This window comes from Nesoenas mayeri (assembly GCF_963082525.1).
Source record: "Nesoenas mayeri genome assembly, chromosome: 5".
NCBI classification, from domain to species: Eukaryota; Metazoa; Chordata; class Aves; order Columbiformes; family Columbidae; genus Nesoenas; species Nesoenas mayeri.
Window position 1 is genome coordinate 11867838 of NC_137548.1, and position 22030 is coordinate 11889867.

The following is a 22030-nucleotide window of genomic DNA, read 5'->3' on the forward strand; positions in this document are numbered from 1 at the left end:
TACCAACCTGGCCCACAGGTGCACACAGGCACAAATCTGCCTGTGCTGGGAAAGCACAGGCATTGTGTCCACGTTGTGGTGCCAGCAGCCACACAGCAGGCTGGTATGCTGGAATTAAAGACTTCCATAGAACAAACTCGGGGACAAGGCCGTACGTGACAAACATCAACTTGGCTACAAACACATGCTAAGGGTGCCAAAATATCAGAACCAGCTCCAGTAAATCATGTAACTTACTTTTAGTTCTCTGGCTTTGATTATTTTCCCCTCAGTTTCAAGCTGCACTGGTGCTAATGGGGCAGCATATAAAACTAACTAACGTGCTCCTGAGCCATTGATTCCTGTCCCCTGTTAAACACAAAGCTTCATGCCATTTAATTCCTCTCACACAGTATGGCTTTTCTGGGAGCAACTGTAAAAAAATATCATTACCTAGGGAACAGTGCATGAGCTTGGCATCCCTGTATTGGAATGCACTTCACTCAGGGACAGAGTCATGCTTCTGCACATAAACTGAATTGAGAATTTCTTGCTTTGGCATTTAACCAAGCAACAGGACAGGCTTTATGTTCTCTGTCTTCCCCAGGACATTCTCCTCCCCCTTTCTTTCCCCTGCTACATAAGAACAGAGGAATAAAGAAGGAAACAGCTTTACTCTTTAGAAGTCCACAACTCTCCAGTCTATATCGGCTGTCCATAGTGTGTGCAAGCCCCAGCATCTGACCCAAGGGAGTGGGAGACCCTAGGACTCCCAGAACATTTGGAAACAAACACTAGTGAAGGAACATTCAAAAAGGACATGAGGAAAACAAGCCACCCCCTGCCACCCTTTTGAAAAGGGACCTGGCAGTTTTGCTTCATACTTAGTTGCCTTTTGCTTTTCAGCAGGATCAGCAACACAGACCTTCACACGTGCTTTAAAGAGGCTGAACAGACTGCAGCAGCCTAGGCTCACTTCAAAGGGTCACAACCAACATAACCAGCTCCTGCTGGAACACTCAAGAGGCACTTTACTGAAGGAGAGCAAAGAACAAAGGCTGGTTCCCACCCAGGTGATGAACCACTTAAAGAAACTCTCAAGATATAATTAATAAAAAAATGTTACATCCCATCCTCTCCCTCTTTTGAAATAAAGTTGTACACACCCCAGTAGTTCCCTTTCAGGCTGAAACCTACCCTTGAATTTTTCAATTACAGTTTAAAAAAATATCACTCCTAACTGAAAGCAAAGGACTGAATGCTTGCAATGATGTATAAACCTCCACCACAGCATCCACTGACAGTCCCAAACCACATTAAGCACAAACTTCATAGTCAAATAAAATGAATTCCTAAAAAGCAGGCTGTAAGAAAGAAAATCAACTTTGCAGAGAGACGATCTTTACTTTGTGTGTGGGTGGGCACGTGTGTACAGACCATGCCTGAACTCCAGCTGAGACAAACACTACCATGGCACGCAGGGGACTGACTGAAAACTGTAATTTCCAACCAAAAGAATTGCACAGACAAAGTTTATCTTGAATCTTTAAAGCACTTCAGGAAAACACCTCTACAGAGACTCTGGAGGCAGTGTTCTTTCTTTCTATTCACAGGATTATTTTTCCTCTAACATCCCCTTTGGCCTGTTCTCTCCCCAAGAGCATTAGACAGGAGTTCAGCACAATCAGCACTGAAGATGATGGTCCAACCAACTGCTCTGCTTTTCCATTCCTGTGACACCACTTACCATCTGCTGGATCCTGTGAAAGGTTTTCCCATGGAAACTGAAGGCCTGTTCAAACAAGACCTTGTCTTCCACTGTCCACTCATCTGGGAACGGAGTAAAGTTTGGCAGATCTGCCAAAGACTTCTCGATGTTGTGCTTGTGCCAAAACAGCATCCCAAGGGCCTAGAAATAACAAGGACACCAAAGGGACAATTGAAACCACAAGAAACACTACTATATGCATGCTAAGGGAGAGTCACAGCATTTTTCTCAGGCAACACATTAGACGAATTTAATTCTCAGCTATATCAGACATCTTCCTGTGTGCAAGAAACCTGGAATCTGAACCCCAACCTGACAGGTTGTGAAGACCAACTTCAAATTTATCCAAACCACACAGGTAGTAATGTAATAAGAGAGCAACAACAGAAAGGAGGGAGAAGAAAACTGAAGAAATTACTCCGATGTTACTGATCGTGGTGTGCACAGGAAAGATAAGCAAAGACTTGGGAAGACTACCTAAAAAACAGGCTGGACTAGAAGGAAGCCTCTTACCAGTGAGTGCAACTAGGAGGATGGTCTAGTTGACTGGGGGCTGGTTAAGTGGCTCTTTCTGATGGCAAAGGGGAAAAGAGAGAAAGGATGAGGGAAGACCTGGAAGAAGGAAAGGCAGAGAACATGCACAACCTTTACTTGTTGATAAAGTGTCCCTGGCCTGCAGAAGGAAAAAAATCTTGCTTGTTTTGTGCACTCACTGCACTTCACCACCTGCAAACCGTCCTCCTCCCACTGTCCAAGATGCCCACTCACAGCCACCAGGAGCGCGCAGCCCCTGTGCGTTATGACACACCACTACATCTGGCATGCCAGCCACCACTGCCAGTCATTTTGGGAAGGCCTAACTCTGCAGAACTAAAATCCAGCCTTTTGCAATGGCTGTAAAGTGAAAACAATCTGTAACATGCTGAGTAAAACATGGGAGTAACCTGCCTGCCATACGCAAACTCAGCTCTGGTTTCACAGCCACAGTTACCATCATCTAGTAGTTTCGCCCTGGCTGCTCAGAGCTACAAAATCCCTCCAAACTCGGGGTTTCCCCGTTATGCTTTGCTATGCAAAAAGCAGTTCCTTTATGGGATCTTGCTCTCTTGAGATTCTGCAGAGAGTAGGCATACAAATATTAGTGTTATCCAAGATCTTGTCCTGGCCCTCCCAGACTCTCGGTGCTGCACAGGCACTCTCTGCTCCTTTTCTCCACCGTGCAGAACACGAAGCAATCTTGGTTGCAGCACAGTCACTTGAGATGTCACAGCAGCCACTTGTGTCCATCCACTCTGGCAAGCATGAGGCCAAATAAACTATTTTGCAGTTATGAAGGACTGAGTTTTCTCTCCCCTGCCATTCCCCACAGCTTCAGGCATGAGGTGTACCAATTATCCCTGTGAGACAGCAAGGGAAAAACAAGGAGGGAGACATTTTGGGAGGGCACGGTAGTGTTAAATACCACCAAGGTGCTAGCAACGGCTGAGAGGACAGCTGCTTGCACAAAGCGAAAGGTAAACAAAAAGGTTTTCCTTATCAGCTTGTTTAACAGGAGAGCAGCACTCCTCCTCTGCTCCATGCTGCCCTAGGAGAGCTCTGCACTCATCCACAGGCAAGCACACAGCTTTTCCAGCCTCCTTTGTCCCAGGGCATCTGACAGGGGCTGGCAAGAGAGCACAGCACCCAGCCAGATTTGCTGCCGTGCTCCCAAAAGCCTGTGACTGCCACAGCTCAGCACAACCACCTACCGCAGTTTGCCCACACCAGCTGAAGCGCGTTTGCCCTCGACCTGGCGAGGCTGCAGGGACTCCCCCCAGCACAGCCCCGATTCTCCAGCCAACAGCAGGGCGTTCAGCCACAGGCACAGGGAGAGAAAGGACAGAGCTATGGGAGCCACGAGCGGCGCAGATGCAGCCAGCTGGATGGTAAAGCTGCTGCATGGAGGAGTGCCGGTGCGTGCCCCAGCCACCCTGCCAGACAGCTCGGCCCTCCCATCAACAAACTGGCACGTCTTAGTCTGCAAAGGTAGGTTTTGGGCAGGGGGCACAGACAGAAGAATGGGGAATCTCTGCGTGATGACTGTGAGCCAAGCCACCTGCACAGGGGTCCAAAGAGAATGGCTGTCAGGCATGTGTAAGAAAGGGCCACTTTGGCCAGCAAAGCCCAGAGACAGTGGCCAAATGCTGAAGCAAGCTGTGACTGGCTTCCAGGGAGTCCACATCAGCTTGTCCAGTTACCCAGCCCACAGCAACCCTGACGATACCTGCTGAGGAGTGTCCCTTGGTGGCACAACAAGTCATCCCAATTTGAAAGCCTTGACACTTGACCCTGTGATACAAAGTGAGTACATGCCTTCCAGAGTGATACAAGATAGAACCTCTCCAGTTATTCCTGGAAGTGCCTCGCTTAGCTGTCTAGGAAATCCTAAAGGACGTGGGAATATTAACTCCAGAGTATTATGCGAGAGTACTAGGAAAGGAATGAGAAATTTTTTAGAAGGAGGGACATTTTTTACAAGCTGCTCAGCCACTTGACATCCTGGTGTGGCAACTCCCATAACTTCCAGACACAGAGGAAGGGAGAAAACTGGGAGAAAGACTTGAAGGAAGGAGTGGGAGGTCTGCATTTCTGACATTTAAATGAATGCGAATCCCTGTTAGCCAAATCTAAATTTTGCAAAACAGAAGAATTCAGTGTTTTTTAAAAATTTGCAAGCTTCATTTTGATCAGTCTTCACTCTCCAAACAAAACTTCTCCACTAAAACAATGAAATCCATTTTTATTACCCTGAGACCATCTCTTTTGGCAAATAATAGCCACAATATCCAATACTAGAATATATGCCTCCCAAGTGAAATGCAAGGTACCATCCTTATTTTCATCGAAGTTTGCAGCCTTTTGGTGTCTTCATGTACCTTTTATTTCTGTTTCCTGCTCTTAAAAACTATAAATATCAAGTCTGATCATTCCTGGATTTGCTGGAAATTTTGTTGGCTATCTCAACTTCAACATTCTTGTTCTACAAGAAGTCATTTTGAGCCTATCAACCACTGAAAGTCTGACTCAAAGACAACAGCAGGGTCATTTAAATAGAAACCCTTGCCCATTCAAATCACTGGTTTCTGTGCTCATGGCCTTTACCTAAATAATTTCATTAACTTTCAAGTTTTCACAGAAGCCCTCCGTAGAGACAGCACGTGATTTGCCAATACAGTAAGTCATGAAATTCCCCACCTTCCCTTTCCAGGCAAGGAGGAAACTCCACAGAATTCAGAAGCGCTTCCAGGCACAGGTCTACTTGTCTCCCCAGAAGACTGTTGAAATTGATGTTATTTACATGGTGAAGATTAGCACCCAGCCCTAGACCATGTGGAATAAAGGAGAGGTCTGTTCCTCAGATCAGGATTTCCATTCCTCGGCTAAAGGCAGACCATGTGGAATAAAGGAGAGGTCTGTTCCTCACACCAGGATTTCCATTCCTCAGCTCATCCACTGCTACCACACAGACATCTAAGGTGCTCATCTAACGAAATACAAAATGATTTTCAGCATGGGTTTAAGGTAATTAACCAGAGATATTGGTTTACTTCAGAAAAGCATATAATGGTTCAATAGCTCATTAATAACTGCAAAGACATCCATGAAGCAGAGATGAAGCAGTCGACTGGAAACTGCAATGCAATCAGGCAGCTGTCCAAAGACAAGCCAATCTTTTTAATGTTATTTAGGGGTTCTGAAAGTGTTCAAGACATAGTCACCATAGGAAGCATAATACTCATGTCCGAACTCCACTAAAATTGCAATGGTTTTGTTTTTCTTCTTTTCACACTTGATGTAAAACTAGGGATGAACTCCATATCCCTGGGGCACGGGGTACAACTAGGAACAGTCAGGCTTTGGAGAAGCAGGAAAGGAGAAAACAGATGGTACAGAAGAAGCAGTTCTAGGCAGGCACTTTAAGTCATGTTTTAATACCTGCTGAAAAAGATTTTAAAATAAAGTATTCAAAGGGTTGTTACCTGCTCCATATTGTATCCATGCTTCTCTTTAGCAATGGCAATATATTCGTCCACTGAAAAACAAAGAGAAGGCATGAGAGCATTTCATATATATCTTCTCTTCTTCCCAGTCTAAAACCCAGTACTGCAGCTCTGACTTCAGTCATGGTCATTGCATCCTCCACACATCTCAGAATATTATATACATATAATAACATTATATGTCACCAAAACTGTCGACATGACTGTCTCAGCTACCTTTAAAAAAAAAAAAAATCCCCAAAACAGTTGTTTTCTTACCAACAAAACCCCCCAAACACAATCCATATGTTCCAATACTGCCAGACTCCTGGTGTTGCACAACCACTGCAGATATCTTGGCAATTTTTTCAGCCTTATGCCTCAGCAGTTTTCACCTTGGACCAAAGCCCACCTCTATATATCATTAAGCCCCCACAAGCTCTTAACCTTTACAATATGAAGATGTCCAAAGGACTTATATTTTGTATAAATGGGACTAAAACCAATATGTCTCTTTCAGTATGACTGAGCTTGTATTATATCTATCAGCTCCCACTGAGAGGACCAGATCAAAGCACCAGTGGTAGTGTTCTAAAGTCTGTGCCCTTGTGCTTGGTCATTATTAAACTCACTGTAATGTTAATGACACCCTTGGAAAAGAATAGAAGCTAAAAGGTGAGACTCATGCTTCATCTAATAGAGAAGATGATGCTGGAAGCATTGGTTGTCTTGTAGGATCTCCAAGGTGTTAGTACCCTGAAAGGCTTAGAACTGGTACACAGAGCCAGAATTCTCATTCTTATACAAATTTTGGACTTAAAGATGAGTCACTTCGCAATGAATTCAAAAATCATTCCCCCCTCCTTCTCTGCAGATACCCAGGGAGGGATGCAAATTCCTGTGCTGAGCACCCGACTGATGGGGAGCACGCGCAGCACCCTGGCAGGAAACTGTTCTGTGCGCTCTGCAGCTCGGGAAGCCACGTTTCCCACCATTTGGGCCTTAGGATTAACTTCAGCTCTCAAACATACTTCTCCAATGTTTTTTGTCTTTATCAGAACTCTCGCATGGGGTCTTTGGCATCTAATAACACAGCACTTCTTAAAGTCTTTCCTTCAAATTGGGACACTCCTCAGTTCTTCTTTCAGCTGAGCAAACTAAGCAATAAACCCAAAAGTTATTGGGAAAACAGAGGATAGATCAGAAAATGCACAGCAGGAGAGCAATAGCCTCTGATTTTCAGCTTGTCATCAATACAAAGAAATTAAATTTAGGTACTTAAAGTAAACATCCCTTCTTACTAGACAATATGAGATTTTTTATCAATGCCGGTCCTTCATTTGGAAAGGAGATGCATTAGTTAATTTTCAAACAAAGGTGTTGCAAAAAAGGGTTTTGTTAAGTGCCATGGAAGTGTCCATGAGAACATTAATACAGCCACAAGTTGTGGCAGGAGAAGAGCATGCAGTAAATACAGACAGTTCCACATCAGCAAGGGCACTCCATGGGGTTCTTGCTTTTCCAAGCTCCCACCTGCACACAACAGGCACTCACAAGGGGCTGACAAACGTGTTTGTTGGACCACATCCTAGATGTGTTCAGTAAAAGTTTTATTAGCCCTTTGGAGAAAGGTGTGGCCACAGTCACTCATTTGCACCCCAGCAGCACAAATGCATCTGCCTAAATCAACATATTGTTTCTAAGGACCATACTAAACTGGGATGAAAACTATCCCTTCTTACAAACAACCTTTTCTTGCACAAGGGAAACATAATAAAGTAGTTGTACGGACAGTGGAAGTGATAGAAATTTCTTAGGCTGAAATCACTGCATTGCCTAATTGAACATCCTGATGGTTACCAAAGGGTAGAAACCTTGAAAATCAGCTAAAAACAAATTGCAAAACCACACCCCAAGGTGAGAACATGATCCAGGAGGACCACACAGGGGAAACAGTGACAGAGAAGGGAACTGCCTACACACACCAAAGAGGGCAGGGAACATCAGCAGGTTGTGGGCAGAAGAGCGACTTCAGATGCTTCCAGATTTTATAACCACACCAAAAACAAAGGCTGCGTCTAAACCCTAAGTGGAGTATTTTCCTGTACTTCAGCTAACTGTTCTCAATTTCCTTAGGACAGGTACTGCACATGCAGTGTTATATATTTTGTCTGAGGGGGAGGTGAAGGAAGAAGGAGGGCAAGGAACTAAATTCTCTGAAGTTCAAGGCTGAATTAAGCTCCTGAATGCTAAGTATTGCTGCATTAACTAGCTCGCTTTCACTGTGGAAAGATCTACAGTTCCTGATTTGACTTCAGCATCTTATCCTTTAATAGATACAGAGAAGAGATGAGGTCCTTCTCCTTTCCAGCATATTACATTTCTTATGCCAGATGCTATAAGCAATGAAAACATACTTCCTTCCCCTTGCTCCCCACCCCCTAAAAAAATCATTACAATATTCTCTCTCCTAAGCAAGAACATTAGCAAGGTTCCCCCATATCAACAGTATTTCTTTTGAGTCAATATAGCACAGAGCCTAACAGTAGACTTTGAGTGATCAGACACTATGAAAGGAAGCAGAATGCATTTCTTGTCATAGTAGGATCTGAAACACTTCAATGTTACACCTCATTGTTACAGAAGAGGAAGAGAAAAGAAAAATAAGAAAAAGGCAATAAGGCAGTAAACTGTCCAGGAGGAGCACACAGTGATGCTCCAGCTATACAGTAAAAGAGTGTCTGTGGATGAAGGAAGAAAGGACAAGGAGTACATCATCATACTCTACTCTTGGCTTGTTCCCTGCCTGCTTACTGACAATTCAAGCCCATTCTGCTTGTCATTTCTTGGCTAATTGCAGGCTCACTCTGATGCTTGCACCATCTAAAAGGTATGACAGCCCCTTGAGCAATCTTTCTGATTGCTCTTTCTTTACCATCCCCTCCATATGGAGTAAGCAAGAAAGAGCAAGACACCAGCTGAATCACAGGATCCCTTTAGTCTCCCATACCAGTAAAGCCTGGAACTGCCATAAGCTTAATGCTTCACATGCCACACCAGATAAATAAGCACCCTCTTCCATCGCTGCCTTCCCCGTGCACCTCTAGCAAGCCCAGGGCAGCAGGCACGTGAAATTCTGCTCCACTGCATTTCAGTGGCATTTGGTCACGCTCAGCGTGTAACCCAGCAATCTGTTTAGACATCAGAGTTGTGAGCCAGAGGAGCCTGGGGCGGAGAGCTCTGCTTACACCAGAAGAGACAGTTTGCCAGCACGGCTCTCGGTGGCTTTCCAGAAGAGAGGAAGAGCAGCAAAGCAATCCCATCCCATTTCTCCCAGCACAAGCTACACCACCATGCACTCTTTCTACCAGCGTAACTTTTCTCCAAACAGGGCAAACAAGAGCATCCTCCCCTTCCACCCAACTCACTTCTCTACGCCAGAATGATATTTCAGCACAAACCAGGCCAAAAAGACAACAACGCTTGAACAGTCGTGTGACATGGGAGATGCATTGCTCCTGTGAAAGCTCTTGTTGCTACTAGAAACCAGATGGGGGGAGGAACAGAGAAGAGAATCATAAACTGGTATTTCTTCACCTATTTGGTTACATTGCACTTACATTACTCTTGCACTCATTTTAGCTGTGTGGGGGTGAGCGGGACACCTCTGTCTGCCCCGCACCCAAAAAGGAGCGAGGACTGGCCCAGAGAGCCCCTTCCAAAAGCCAGTCATGCTCAGGAAGGCAGAAGTAGCACAAAAGGTGGGGACGCAAAGGGAATAGAGACCCACATACACATTGTCACCAGCAAAAAGAAGCAGAGAGTGTGCAGATGACGAAACACACCTCTCCCTAATACACAAAGTGAGGTCTACAATGAGATGACCAATGACCCTGGGTGTAGCACTAAAACAGCCAAAGAGACGAGGAAAATGGAGGGCAGTGGAAAATTAAGCAAAGAAAGATGCTTCCCCCCTGCCATCTAGAGAGGAGAGTTTCTGACCAAAATGGTGCTGTCAGTCCCCTGAATTTTGTAGTCTTGTTTCCAGCTGCCTTTCTCATACACTCTTTTCTTCTGCTAACCATCTTCCTGCAAGAATTCATCACTAGAGACAAAAGAAAGGGGACTCTCTTGGCTGATAGAGGGAAGGAGAGACAAAAGCAAACAACTGCATTGCTGATTTTCAGTCCCGCATCCTAGAACAGTGACTTGAGAGATGTAAAACAGGAGCATTAATTTCAGGGGGTAAGGGAACTCTGAAAAGAGAAATGCCTGAAAGCAATGACTCCCCTTATCACCATTTCATCAGAGTAAATGATGTTTGAGTGGGTCTTTTGGGAGAATTTCTCCCCTGTACTCAAATTGCTTCTTAATGACCCCACAAACATATCATATTCAGTGGACTCAGTGACCCCAAGGAGGGTTTGCAGCAGAAATGAGTGTGCTAAAGCCTATAGAAAGCAACAGGAATGCAGAGGTAGAGCTGTTGCTGCAACCTCAGTTCACCCCTATTACTGGGGTACTGCAGGAGCTTTGAACACTTTGCATATTACGTGATGCAATAGCCTGACAGAACGGGGTGAAATGAGGACAAAAGCAGCAGCCTTCATAGCCTCAGTAATGTGCTTCACAGGGTTTGATCAATGCTGGAACCTGTGAGGAATTCTGGATGCTGCTGTATATCTCCCCCTCCCCTTCATCACCCTTAAGAACATGGGGGGGAAAAAAAAGGTCAAGATCCAGAACAAATCAATGTTACATAAAGAAAATAAGAAGCATGGATTAGACACATACATGTGAAATTCTTCCCAATTTCAAAACACAATTACAATAGTACACAAACAACTAAGCACAGCTTTTGCCTTGGCTGTAAAAAAGAGCAGCTGCATTGCTGTCCTGCTGTCCTCACAGCATCAGTGGAACAATCCTGCCACCTCGTGGTCCCAGCACAGGAGAGGAAGCTGCAAAAAGCACAAGAGTTTGGACAACAAGTGTCTTAACAAAAGCCAGCTGCAACAGGAGGCAGGGGGGAGCAGGCAGAGATCAAAGCACTTTTTCTGAGGAGAATCACTTAAAAGAAAGGTTGGACCAGATGATGCTTGTTGTCCCCTTCCAACCTGGTATTCTATGATTCTATGAAAAGAAAATAAAGCCTGCCTATTTAAAAGGGTCTTCTGCCTCTGAAAAGCTGTTTCCTCTTCTTCACAAGATGTGATGTGTGTCACAGGCAGGAGAGGAACAGAGAGCCGGAACACAGCCGTGTTTTGTGCCCTGTGCTGCACCCACCTGGGCAGGCATACAGCCCCTTTAACACTGTTTCTAGGAACAGAGAGCTTTAATTACACAGGCACAAAGACTACTTAAAGATCAGTTCATGCAACTGAAGGCAGAATACGGCTTAGCTCTCAACCCTGCTGCACATGCAGCAGGTGAGGAAAATGTCTGGATGCAACTGCAAGGCAAAGGAAAACCAACCTTACCTGGAGAAACTTACTTGAACAGGAGTAAGAGAAGATACTCTGCAGCAGGGCAGGGTACCTTGAGTCACAGGACCCACAGTATATTCTCAGCCTTCCACCCACTTAACTCTCTGCAGCTCAAATTTTACTTGTAAATCATCTCATCTACATACCAAGTACCATAGGGTGTCATTGCATTCAAAGTCTCTTTTGGCAGCAGGGACACATTAGGCACCCCCAGCCTCCAGCCACCCCTTCCCACCTGGGAGCACAAACACTTGCCAGGACCCCCAGGGAACCCAACTGGGAAACTGTTCCACCTGAAAACCAACCAACCTCCCCCTGCTGCGTTAGGTCCCTCAACCCAGGTGGCAGTGAAGCCATTCAAGCACCGAGCAGTGGTGGTTGAAAGCATGGGGATGCTCTCACCTAACAGGAGGGACAGGCCCAGGCTCTCCTGTCACCAGCCCAGCATGGCGAAAGGACAAGCAGGCGGGCAGGAACAGGCAGGGCTACATGAACTAGTACTAGTGAGGCAAGGGCTGCTCCTGGAACCTGGAAACCACAGCTTCAGAGGGCAGAAAACAAGGAATAAAAGAGATTTATCCCTTTAAAAGCTCTGATACCTACCAAAAGCTCCTTTCTCACACAAAGGCAACCAGTCCCCATCCAAGCAGTGCACACTAATAAGCTAGAAAAGAAACTCTAATTCCACACACACACACTTTTTATCATTAGTTGGGGTTTTTTTTAATACTACTCTTTGCATGGCCTGCATCTAAGGGCAAGTCCAAAGTTGAATGTCTACTGATGGTTAAAGACCTGACTCATCTGCCTTTAGATTTTGCTATACCAGCAAGAAAGCTGTACAGCAGACACAGGTGTACTGACAAATCTAGCAAAGGCTTTTATATCTTGCCAAAACTACTTTAAACTGTTTGCGAGGAAAGGCCTTTTGCTAGTAGACATTTGTTGCTTTTAAAGCTTTTACCAACATATGCTCATTCCTAAAGTTGCACCCTCAGCTAACACATAAAGAAAAGGCTCACCATGGTGTGTGCATACGTGTGGGTTGGTGTATTAATGAAGCCCATACATGGACATAACAGTACTTAAAAAGGGCCTAATAAGACAGATGGGGACAGACTTTTTAGCAGGGCCCATTGTGACAGGTCAAGGGATAATGGTTTTAAACTAAAGGAGAAGAAATTCTGGCTAGACATAAAGAAATTTTTTTACAATGAGGGTGGTAAAACCCTGGCCCAGGTTGCCCAGAGAGGTGGTGGATGCCCCATCCCTGGAGACAATTCAAGGCCAGGCTGGACGGGGCTCTGAGCAACCTGATCTGATTGGAGATGTCCCTGCTCATTGCAGGAGGGTTGGACTAGATAAGCTTTGAAGGTCCCTTCCAATCCAAACTATTCTGTGGTTCTTTGATAAATCCAGCACACGGTAGCTTCTGGCAGAAAGGGAATACTTATTCCCACATATGACCTTCCAAGACAGAGACAGGAAGCCACAGACAGGATAAATGCACAGAATACACGCCCAAACAACAACGTGAGTTTACAGCACAACAGCTCTTTGCATTATTCAGCACAGTGCTCTCAATTCAGTCCAAGGAGCCCTAAAGCCAGATTTATTCTGCTGTCAAACCATGGCTTGAGTTAACTCTGACAGGTTATAGCCTCAGATTATATACTTCAACTACAGGCAGCAACATGCCCAAGCAACGCAAGTAGCAACATTATCAATACAGTTGTGACAAGGGGTAGAATATATATTTAAAAAAAACCAAACTTGATCAGATGTTTCACAGCAGGAGATGATAACCTGGATGAGAAGAAACCTCCCTCATGCAGATTTTCTTACAGAATTTTTTTCTTATTGCTCTCCTTGAGAATGCCTGATCCAGTGCATCCTTTCCAAAAGCCAGATTCACTAGTTCAAAAAAACCACAGTTTGACGCACACTGATATCAGAGTCAGTATGGACACCAGAGATTCAGACTACTAGTAGTCTTATACGAGGCTTTGGTACTCTACCTTGGAACATTTTCAGCTTTTCATCCATGTCATGGTATATACGCTGAAATTCTTGGTCTGTAAAATAGCACAGACTACCATAAAACTTGGTCAAGCAATCTGCTGCCAACCAGATTCAAAATACACCAAGGAATATCCAGACTCCAAGCCCCCTAAAGAGGGTGAAGCCTTCCACAAGGTCCATTTTCCACCCTCCACAAGATTCTGAAAGCTCATGTCTAAACCCAGAACTGTTATATTCCCTGATGTAGTAGGAATACAAACTAATAAAAGCACTGTATTAGAGCCAGGTTTCCTAAACAGCATGGGTAACTCCACTACTCCACGACACAGGGTCTTTGTGGAGGATAAGGGCACACACACAAGAGGCGTGTGGGAGCAGAAAAGCCCTCAGGTTAAATTACAGCTCATTATTATTGTAACTGATAATAAAGCCAGTGACAAAAGCATAGAAGCCATGCTGACCCTCTTTATAATGGATAGAAAAGCAAAAGAAGTGACCGGTTTGGCCCCTTGCTACCTCCTGGAAGGATGTCACTTGGGCAGAAAGGAAGCATCAGGCAAGCCAGCAGGCAGTGAAAGGAAGGAGACGAGTCGGAGTCAGGCAGAGGAGCTGCCCTCAGTAGATGTGCCAAGAGTCAGGAGCTGTCATGGATGAGAGAGACAGACAGACAGCCTCCAGCTGTAATCACCCACATCCAGCTCCTCAGCAGCTGCCACAGGAGAACCCCCTGATCCTGAATGGCGAGTGGGTCAGGTCACAAAAGCACCACTTGCTATTTCAGTTATTTCTTGCAGCCAACCCCCTCACTTCCAAGCCCAGCTGTATGAGTAACATAATAGTCTCAGCAACTCAGGCAGCCTCTGCACTTGTGAATAAGTTGCACGAAACTTGTTTCCAGCAAAATCAGATGAACAATGATAGGGACTAAATGGAGGCAGCTTGATGTCGGAGAGGAGCTAATTGTATTTTCTGAAGTATTACCGAGATGCTTTTGTTGCTTCTACGTCTACAGTTAAAAACCTATTTTCAGATGTTTGGGGCTGTTCCCCTTCTGAGAAGTCAATGGCCTTTCCACAACTCCACTCATTGCACTACTGCACCTGCATACTAAGAATGAAAAAAATACGTCTCCAACTTGCTTTGAAAGACCCTATTTTCCTCACTTTCACATCAGCTGGATGTGAACAAGTTAGTGGGAAGCAGAACAGAGACAGGACAAACACTTCCAATGCACAGAGTGCTGCACAGCCTTAAGGGAACAGCTTATCTCAAGAGCAGCCGTGGCTCTGCCCCTGCTGTCCGCCCCAGCCGTCTCCTCAAGCCTCCTGCAAGAACAGCTTGGCTGCTTGATTCAGCAGCTGCTTAACCACTTAATAAGGCAGGCCATAAACTAAGGCAACACAAACAAGAACGTACTGCAGGTTTAGGTGCAGCGGTTCATGAAATTCCCAGTACCTTACCCCACACAACATGAGATCCTGGACAATAAACAGGTTTAGGTGAAGAGCCCTTTTTCCACCAGAGATCAGAAGCTACCTACAGACAAACTCACAGGGATTACTCCACTGTAGGCAGGGACTAACACTCAACACATCCATTCTTGCATTTGCTTACTTCCTACAAGTCTGAAACCAAAGAGATGCAAAGAAGTGGTTTTGACCCCACCAAGCAGTCTATGCAGAAAGACAGCAAGCTTACACAGCCAGATCATGGACAGTATAATCTCTATAGTAGACTCAAAACAGAAGTATTAGTGTTATGTTCACTGATACTAAGGTATTCAAAAATACATTAAATTAAGTCAATTTAGAAAAAGCCAAGTTACAGACCCACACAGCACATGCTGAAACGTGGATTACATACAGGCCTTCAGCCTTCAAAGCTGATCCTAAGAGATTGAGTGGAAAAGTCTACAATAAACTAACTAGATCCTGTAGCATCAGTGGCAGGTGGTCACACTTTTAAAGCCAAGATTTAGAAGCCCAGTCCTCACTGAGAAGTTATTACACTTTACTACTGATGTTTGCAGTGCTAGAAAATTCACCACTACCCTATCATAATATGAATCTGCACGAGAAGCACATGATGGGGAAAGTAACTTAACATGGAGTGCACAAATAAGAGTACAGGAAAAATAATTAGCAGGAGTGGTTCCTAGAATAATTAGAGCATATAATGCCACAGCAAACACATTATGGTGAGGGAAGCTCTGGCACACATCCTTGAGAAAGCCTAGCTGCTCTGCCTCCTGCACTAGCACCTCTGTAAAGGTCACACTCAGCAGCATATGAACTCAGCAAGCAGTTATGACCATGACCTCTTTGCGCATGCCTCAGTGGAGAACACAGCCCACAAGAGCTCCTCCCTGCCTGTTCACAGCTCCCATCACATCCCTATAAACATGCTCCCCATCGGTGCAGTTGCTGACTAACCTTGCGGTAAGGAGAGAAAAAGAGTTATCCTACAATTCCTTCCTTTCTTATTCTTCCTCTCACAGCTACAGTAAGAGACAAGTGGTCAGGGAAAAAAAGGCCTAGTCCTCTGAAATGCTCCGAGTCTGTTGTTCCCACCAAGACCAGAGCACACTCAGTCCGTTCATCCCAGGGCTGGCTCCAAGCAGCACGGTGTAGCTGCAGCCTGCTAGTTCTCGTCATACTGGTCCTACAACTCACACAGCGCCTATCGGGCTGGCTAAGTCTGCTCCCAGACATGTTGCAGATCAAGGCTCGCTGCCAGGGTAACTCTTAACACAGCTATCATCACTCCATTACATTCACATCATCCTGTCTCTAAACTCCTCTCAGGAGAAAAGCTCTTTCCCAGCATCAGCATTAGTTCAGTCCCTGCAGCAGCAACGGTAGTGGCAGACGGCATTTTCAAACTGGGTCATCTCGACATGGTCAGAGATGGCCTGTTCCACGCTGCAGTAAAAAGGAGGAACAAACAGGTGGCAGGAGAGAACAAGGCACACAGGGAAACTCATGACTGTCACCCATCAATCCCGTCTGCCCCCCACACTCCCAGCACAGCAGCAAAAATTCCTCCAGGGTACCACAGCTGCCTTAGATAAGATATTCTTTTCCTGGATACTCTCCAGTACATTCTCTCCTTCAGGATTTCTGCTTGTGGGTTGTTGGGGTTTTGGTATGGTTTGTTTTTGCTAAAAAAACCAACACAGACACCAACACAATCCACTGTACCTTGGGTGAAATCCATCCCAAACACACGCCCTAGTCCTTTCAAACCAAATTGCTCTCCCAGCTCCAATACAAACCACTGCTGTGAAAGGGTTAAAATGTCATCTTAATTTAAATATGCATTCAGGATCCAGAAATATCAACCTGCAGCAACAATGATGAAAGAGCTGCTGTGAGATTTCCACACAGCATTGCAACAGCAACGAGCACAGCAGATGACAAAGGGGAAACTGCAGCTAAGTTTGAGGCAACTCAGCCATTTCTGGGATACACCCATTGCCTTTGAAGCTTCGTATCTTCTTTTTGCTGCTCGCAATATTGCTACTATAAGCATCAAAAGTTGCTTCAGCTAAAATGAAAAAATGCATCCCTTCATCTTTTGAGCATTTTTTGAAGTGCGGCAACAGCAGCTGCTGGGAGAAGTGGCCATGACTATATTATTTCTACAGCTAAACTCAAACAGAATCTTAAATTAAACACCAGTTCTCTCATTTCTAAATTCAGAGAGTTGCATTCTTCAGCTACTGTATTTGCATCCAAGCTTCACAGCTGCCAGGTTCACTGCAGAACATGGAATTTGGATTAGGGATAAACATAAACTCAATTCTTCTTTTCCATTAATCCTTTTTGCTGTCACTTGGACAGCCAACAAACTGGTATTTCTAGGAAAGGAGCACATACAAACAGCGAGATCATGAGGTGGTATTTTTTGGTTGGTTTTGGGGTTTTTTTTGGTTTGGTTTTCTATCCTCATCTGGATGACTAAAAGCACACACCTAGCTTCGCAGAATTATAAGCCCTGAAGTCCACCTCTCAAAACCCAAAAGTCTAGACTCTACCTGGCACCTATATTTTAAGGCTAACACTATTTCTACAACCAAAGAAAAAAAACAAACAGCCAAAACAAAACCAAACCAACACAAAAACACCACAAAAACCCACAGCACTAACAAAAAACAAACCCACACCTCAACAAAAACACTCATACACAAACAAGCAGAAGAACTCCAAGCAAGAAAAGCACAATACATAATACATACACTCCATCTTCCAAAACCTCCCACAGCAGTTAAATCACCAAAAAAAGTATGAGCTCAGCTAAGAGTTCAACAGTACTCCTGTCTGGTGGCAAAGCTTAAGCAGCTCCCACTGTCCCGTCCCTGCCCATGGCTGCTGCACTCTGAGCGCCAACACAACCTTTCATGGGGTTGTGTTATAAACCAGGTCACAGAAATGACAGGGAGAGAAGAGGGGACCAAAAATAAAAACACAATTCCAATTGTTTCAAGGATCCTGCTTACAGCATGATGGAGAGGAGGGACCTAAAAAGCAGCTTTGCTGGTGCTCAATACACACTGGGGTACATCCTCTCCCCTACTGCTACTGCCCAGGGCAGGGGTGCCTGTGCACCAGGGAGGGGTGGCTCTCGGGTACCTCTGAAGCACTAATCCCTTCCAGTTTAAAAGCATCCTCTGAAACAGGGGCTTCATTTTCTAAAAGGGAGATTTTAAGATCAACACTCTCTCCCACTTGTGGTTTTCCACTCACATTTATTTATTGCTAGGGCACCATACTGATGATGATAGATGGAGTTGTATGCCCACAGAATTCACAGGCCAAAATAAGTGCTGAAGGGGAAAGGATTGCCCAAGCAGACACCCCTCTTAAAACAGCTACGGCTCAGCTACACACTGAAAACAGAGACTTGTCACACAAAGCATGATCAGACACACTCAGCAACCTGAGAAGACCTTTTCCTGTCTTCTACTCTAGCAGTCATTTTAAGTTAGAAAATTCAAAGGTGATTTCCAAGCTTGTTTAACATCCCCTTTAAAAGAGAAAACGAAGAATAATCATAGCCTGTTCTATGCAAAGATCATCCCTTGAACCATTATACAGCTGAAGGCAGACTCTTGCCACTTAAACCTGAAATTTGCTCTCAGAAATATTGGGATTCACCTCACCTTCACGACAGAGGACAGCTACCAAAAGTCATTCCCACCCAAAGGCAGCAGTTAACACACTCAAGACCAGGACACACTTACAGACCTGGTTGGGACATAGGCTTTTGAGATCCTGAACGCCAACTCACAGCTTCTTAGGGTGGAGCACCACTGTTCCACACTCCCAAACCGTTACCCAGCCTGTGGCACAGTTAACTAAACCTTGCCCATCCAGACACCACAGGGTTAATATCCTTAGTAACCATAGCAACCAGCACTTCTTCCTCCATCTGAGCTTCAGCTGGCACATTGCTGCCTTCCCAGCATCAGGTTTTGCAGCACATTTAGGGACCCTTCCCATGGGGTTTGGCCAAGCACATCACGAGGATGTTGGTGCAGTCGCTGCTTTACCTAATTCTGGCATTCCTCTGTCCCCATGTCCCCTGGGCAGTTCTACCTCCCTCTCTGTAGGGGGAAGGAGGCTGTCTCAGTTCTCTCCAAGTGCACCAAAGCGTACATAACAGAGAGCAGGGAGCCAGCTGCAGCCTTGCAGGAAGAGATGCCACAGGGTAACAGAGGGAAGAAGTGGTGAGCGTCCAAATTTGGCACACCGATCAACCATCAGGTCAAACAGAAGCAGCACTGCAAGACCAGGGGACTCTGCTGCAGACCACAAGCCACTGTCCCATAGGTACTTGGGACAGCACCTGCCTCTTCAGTGACACCCCATAAATCGACTGGAGACGCCCACCAAGACATCAGTGAGAAACGAACTCCCATCTAGCAGCCACATGTATTCTGTTAGGAAAAGAAAAATGACTTTCAAAACAGAGCTTATCACTAGCAAAACAATACATCTTTCTCCTCTTGTAGTTCACCTTTGAACTGCAGATGCATAAAAGCAATCAGCACATCCCATCCTCCCGCCTGGTTCCCATCCCTCACTCCTGGGCAGCTGCAGCATGCCAGCACTTGCTCATTGCTAAACAAACCCAATGTCATTTTTATGGTTCCACCCATTGGCGTACTTGGCACAGAGAGACACCGCTGGTTTATTAATAGCTTAATGCTGGCCCAGCTCTATCCTGTGCAGGATTTCCACAGCATCATTACAACGCATTTTTCACTATTTCCCCCACCACCACCTTCCCCACCTGCCACTAAGGAGAGCAGATGCCTGTTTCCATCTAGCTGTTCCCACTCCTCAATGTCACCTTGCTCAAGACCTCACTCCTCCTCCTGTCTCCTTCCCCACCCTCCATGACAGTGCCCCAGCACAGCCAGAACAGTTGCCCTCTGTGGCACCATGTACTCAGAGTGTCTCTCAGCAGTGTCACTTTAAGAGCAAGCCCTTTGTAAGAGGTGCGACAGCCACAGCACACGGAGTATTTGGAGCAAAGCTGGAAGGGGAGCACCATTATTTTAAGTCCAAATGTTCAGTTACTGCACAGTGAAATTTCTTTCTTCAAAAAAAGGCTTTGTGAACTACTCACTAATGGTGGCAACTGCTATGCAAGTGACCCCTCAAAGGCAGAAGTCTGGAAGTAGATATGGAACATGCTGGCAGCTGCCCACTTTGGTATATGAGCAAGGCAGTCAGTGCTTTGTACCCAGGATTAATGGTTAACAAGGCACAGGATAAAAAAAGTGATCAGTGTGCCAACACATACTTTTGTTTTAGTCTTCTCTACCATATCCATCATTTCATGGCACCCAGGCAAAAGGTTTCTCCAACATAATTAAAACATCGCTCCAGCACGTAGGGTGCATGGGACCCAAACAAGCTTGAACTAACGGTATGAGCCTAGAGCATCAGGTATGCAGATACCCACCAGGTCTTGGCTGACACACTAGTCTTTCCAGGACTCATTTCAGCAGCTTATAGAGGACCCTCCAACAATCTCCGCCAGTTTGGCCAGCCCATCAGTGTGCATTACCCTGAGCATCCTCACAGATTTGCTCATCATGTTTTGTACCACAGATTCACCTTTACTGGAGGCAACTTCCAAGAGCTCCACTGATTGCATAGAACTGTCCTGCTCACAAGAGTTCCCAGTTCACCCCAGGCAGAGAGCTAACTGGTGCTGCACTAATTGCTGTTTTCATGTTGAGCCACAGTCACAGGAACAGAGAAGAGTCCTATGACTTGAAAAGAGTTCACCACAAGAACAGGCACAGGATGAATTAAAGGCTTTGGAGTACAAATGAAAGTAACTAGACACAGGTACCAACATGCTGCTGATTGGAAGGATTTGTTCACCCACACCTCAGCCTGAACAGCAAAATTAAGAATGGATGTGCTAGCCAGGGTTCACAGTACTTGCAGCCCAAGGGGCTACGTCAACCTCCCAGAGACCACAGCTCTTCCTGCTTGCCATTTCACACTGCCAATGATTCCCCCCACGGAGGATAACACACACACCACATAATTCACAGTTTAAAAAGGCATCAAGAATCAGAGAATCCATCACTTCCCTGGATAACTTCCAATAGTCAATCATAAAAAACCTACACGCACTCAGGCATTTCATTTCAGTCCACGTGGACTTATTTTGCAGCCACTTATTTGTATTACACATGTCTCTTATTATGTCAAAATTTCCCTTTGAGAAAATAATTGACAATAGTCCCCTTTCAGTCTCTCTTCAGTAAGCTAAACAGATGGAGTTTGCTTCATCTCCAGTTTCCAAAATGTTTCAGTAGCTCCTGTCTCAATCCATTTCTCAGTTTTTCAACATTAAAGCCGCTATTCTGAGGTTCTTTTCCATGAACGCTGCTGTTTTTCAACATTAAAGCCGCTATTCTGAGGTTCTTTTCCATGAACGCTGCTGAGTGCAGGGGCAGCGAACCATTCCAGTGACTCTCTCTCTCTTTACACTCCCATCCATTGGGTCACACAGGACACCAGGAAGCTTTGTCAAATTACCTGCCCACTATGTCCCCAAAATTGCTCTCCAAGTCACTTCATTCCAAACATCAGCCTTGATGCAGAAGATAAAGCCAGAGCTTTCAGTACCAACATTCAGAAGCCTGCACTTGGGTCATTAAGAGCCCATTGCGCTGGCATCAGTTCAAGTTAGGACAAGACCCAAAGCACTCTACAAGACTATCAGTAGCATCCATTTTATTTACTGTCCTGTCAGTCTGTGGTTCATCCTCAATTTCTCTCCAAAGCAATTCTGTATCAATTCCCATACCACTGATAGAAATGTTGATCATCAACAGTTCTCTTACACATCCCCAGGGACCCCATTTAATTATGATTCACTGTCAACAATGCCAAGACTTGTCAGTGAACTTGAGAGTAGCTGAAGAGACCTCTTGTCCCCTGATGTTAGTTCTTCATAAACCATAAAACAGATTAGAGAACTCTGCTTGTAATACATTTAGTAAGTGCTAGTACTTTGGAGGAGGTTCCTGTCTTTTGAAAGGAAGGGGGATTGAATCAGGTTCTCATGCAGTAGCAAATTAATGCCTAACAGCTTGCTGAATACATTAGAGCTATAAAGTTATTTCTACCGATCAATCAGTTTCTAGTCTCAAAAAGAACAAAAGCAGCTACCTTCAGCAGGATGACTTTTTTACAGTTCATTTTTAAGTAATGCCACGTAGAGAC

The 22030-nt window shown here is 45.1% G+C and overlaps 1 protein-coding gene across 1 annotated transcript in view; it reads right to left on the reverse strand.

The window, feature by feature from the left end:
- Positions 1–22030, reverse strand: part of RCOR1 (REST corepressor 1) — an 84359-nt gene that overhangs the window by 18092 nt on the left and 44237 nt on the right. Inside the window, exons 4-5 of the mRNA XM_080344902.1 lie at positions 5767–5819; positions 1727–1888 (exon numbers count right to left, since the gene is read on the reverse strand). Of these exons, the coding sequence (XP_080201028.1) occupies positions 1727–1888; positions 5767–5819 (215 nt within the window). The remainder of the gene's footprint in view (positions 1–1726; positions 1889–5766; positions 5820–22030) is intronic.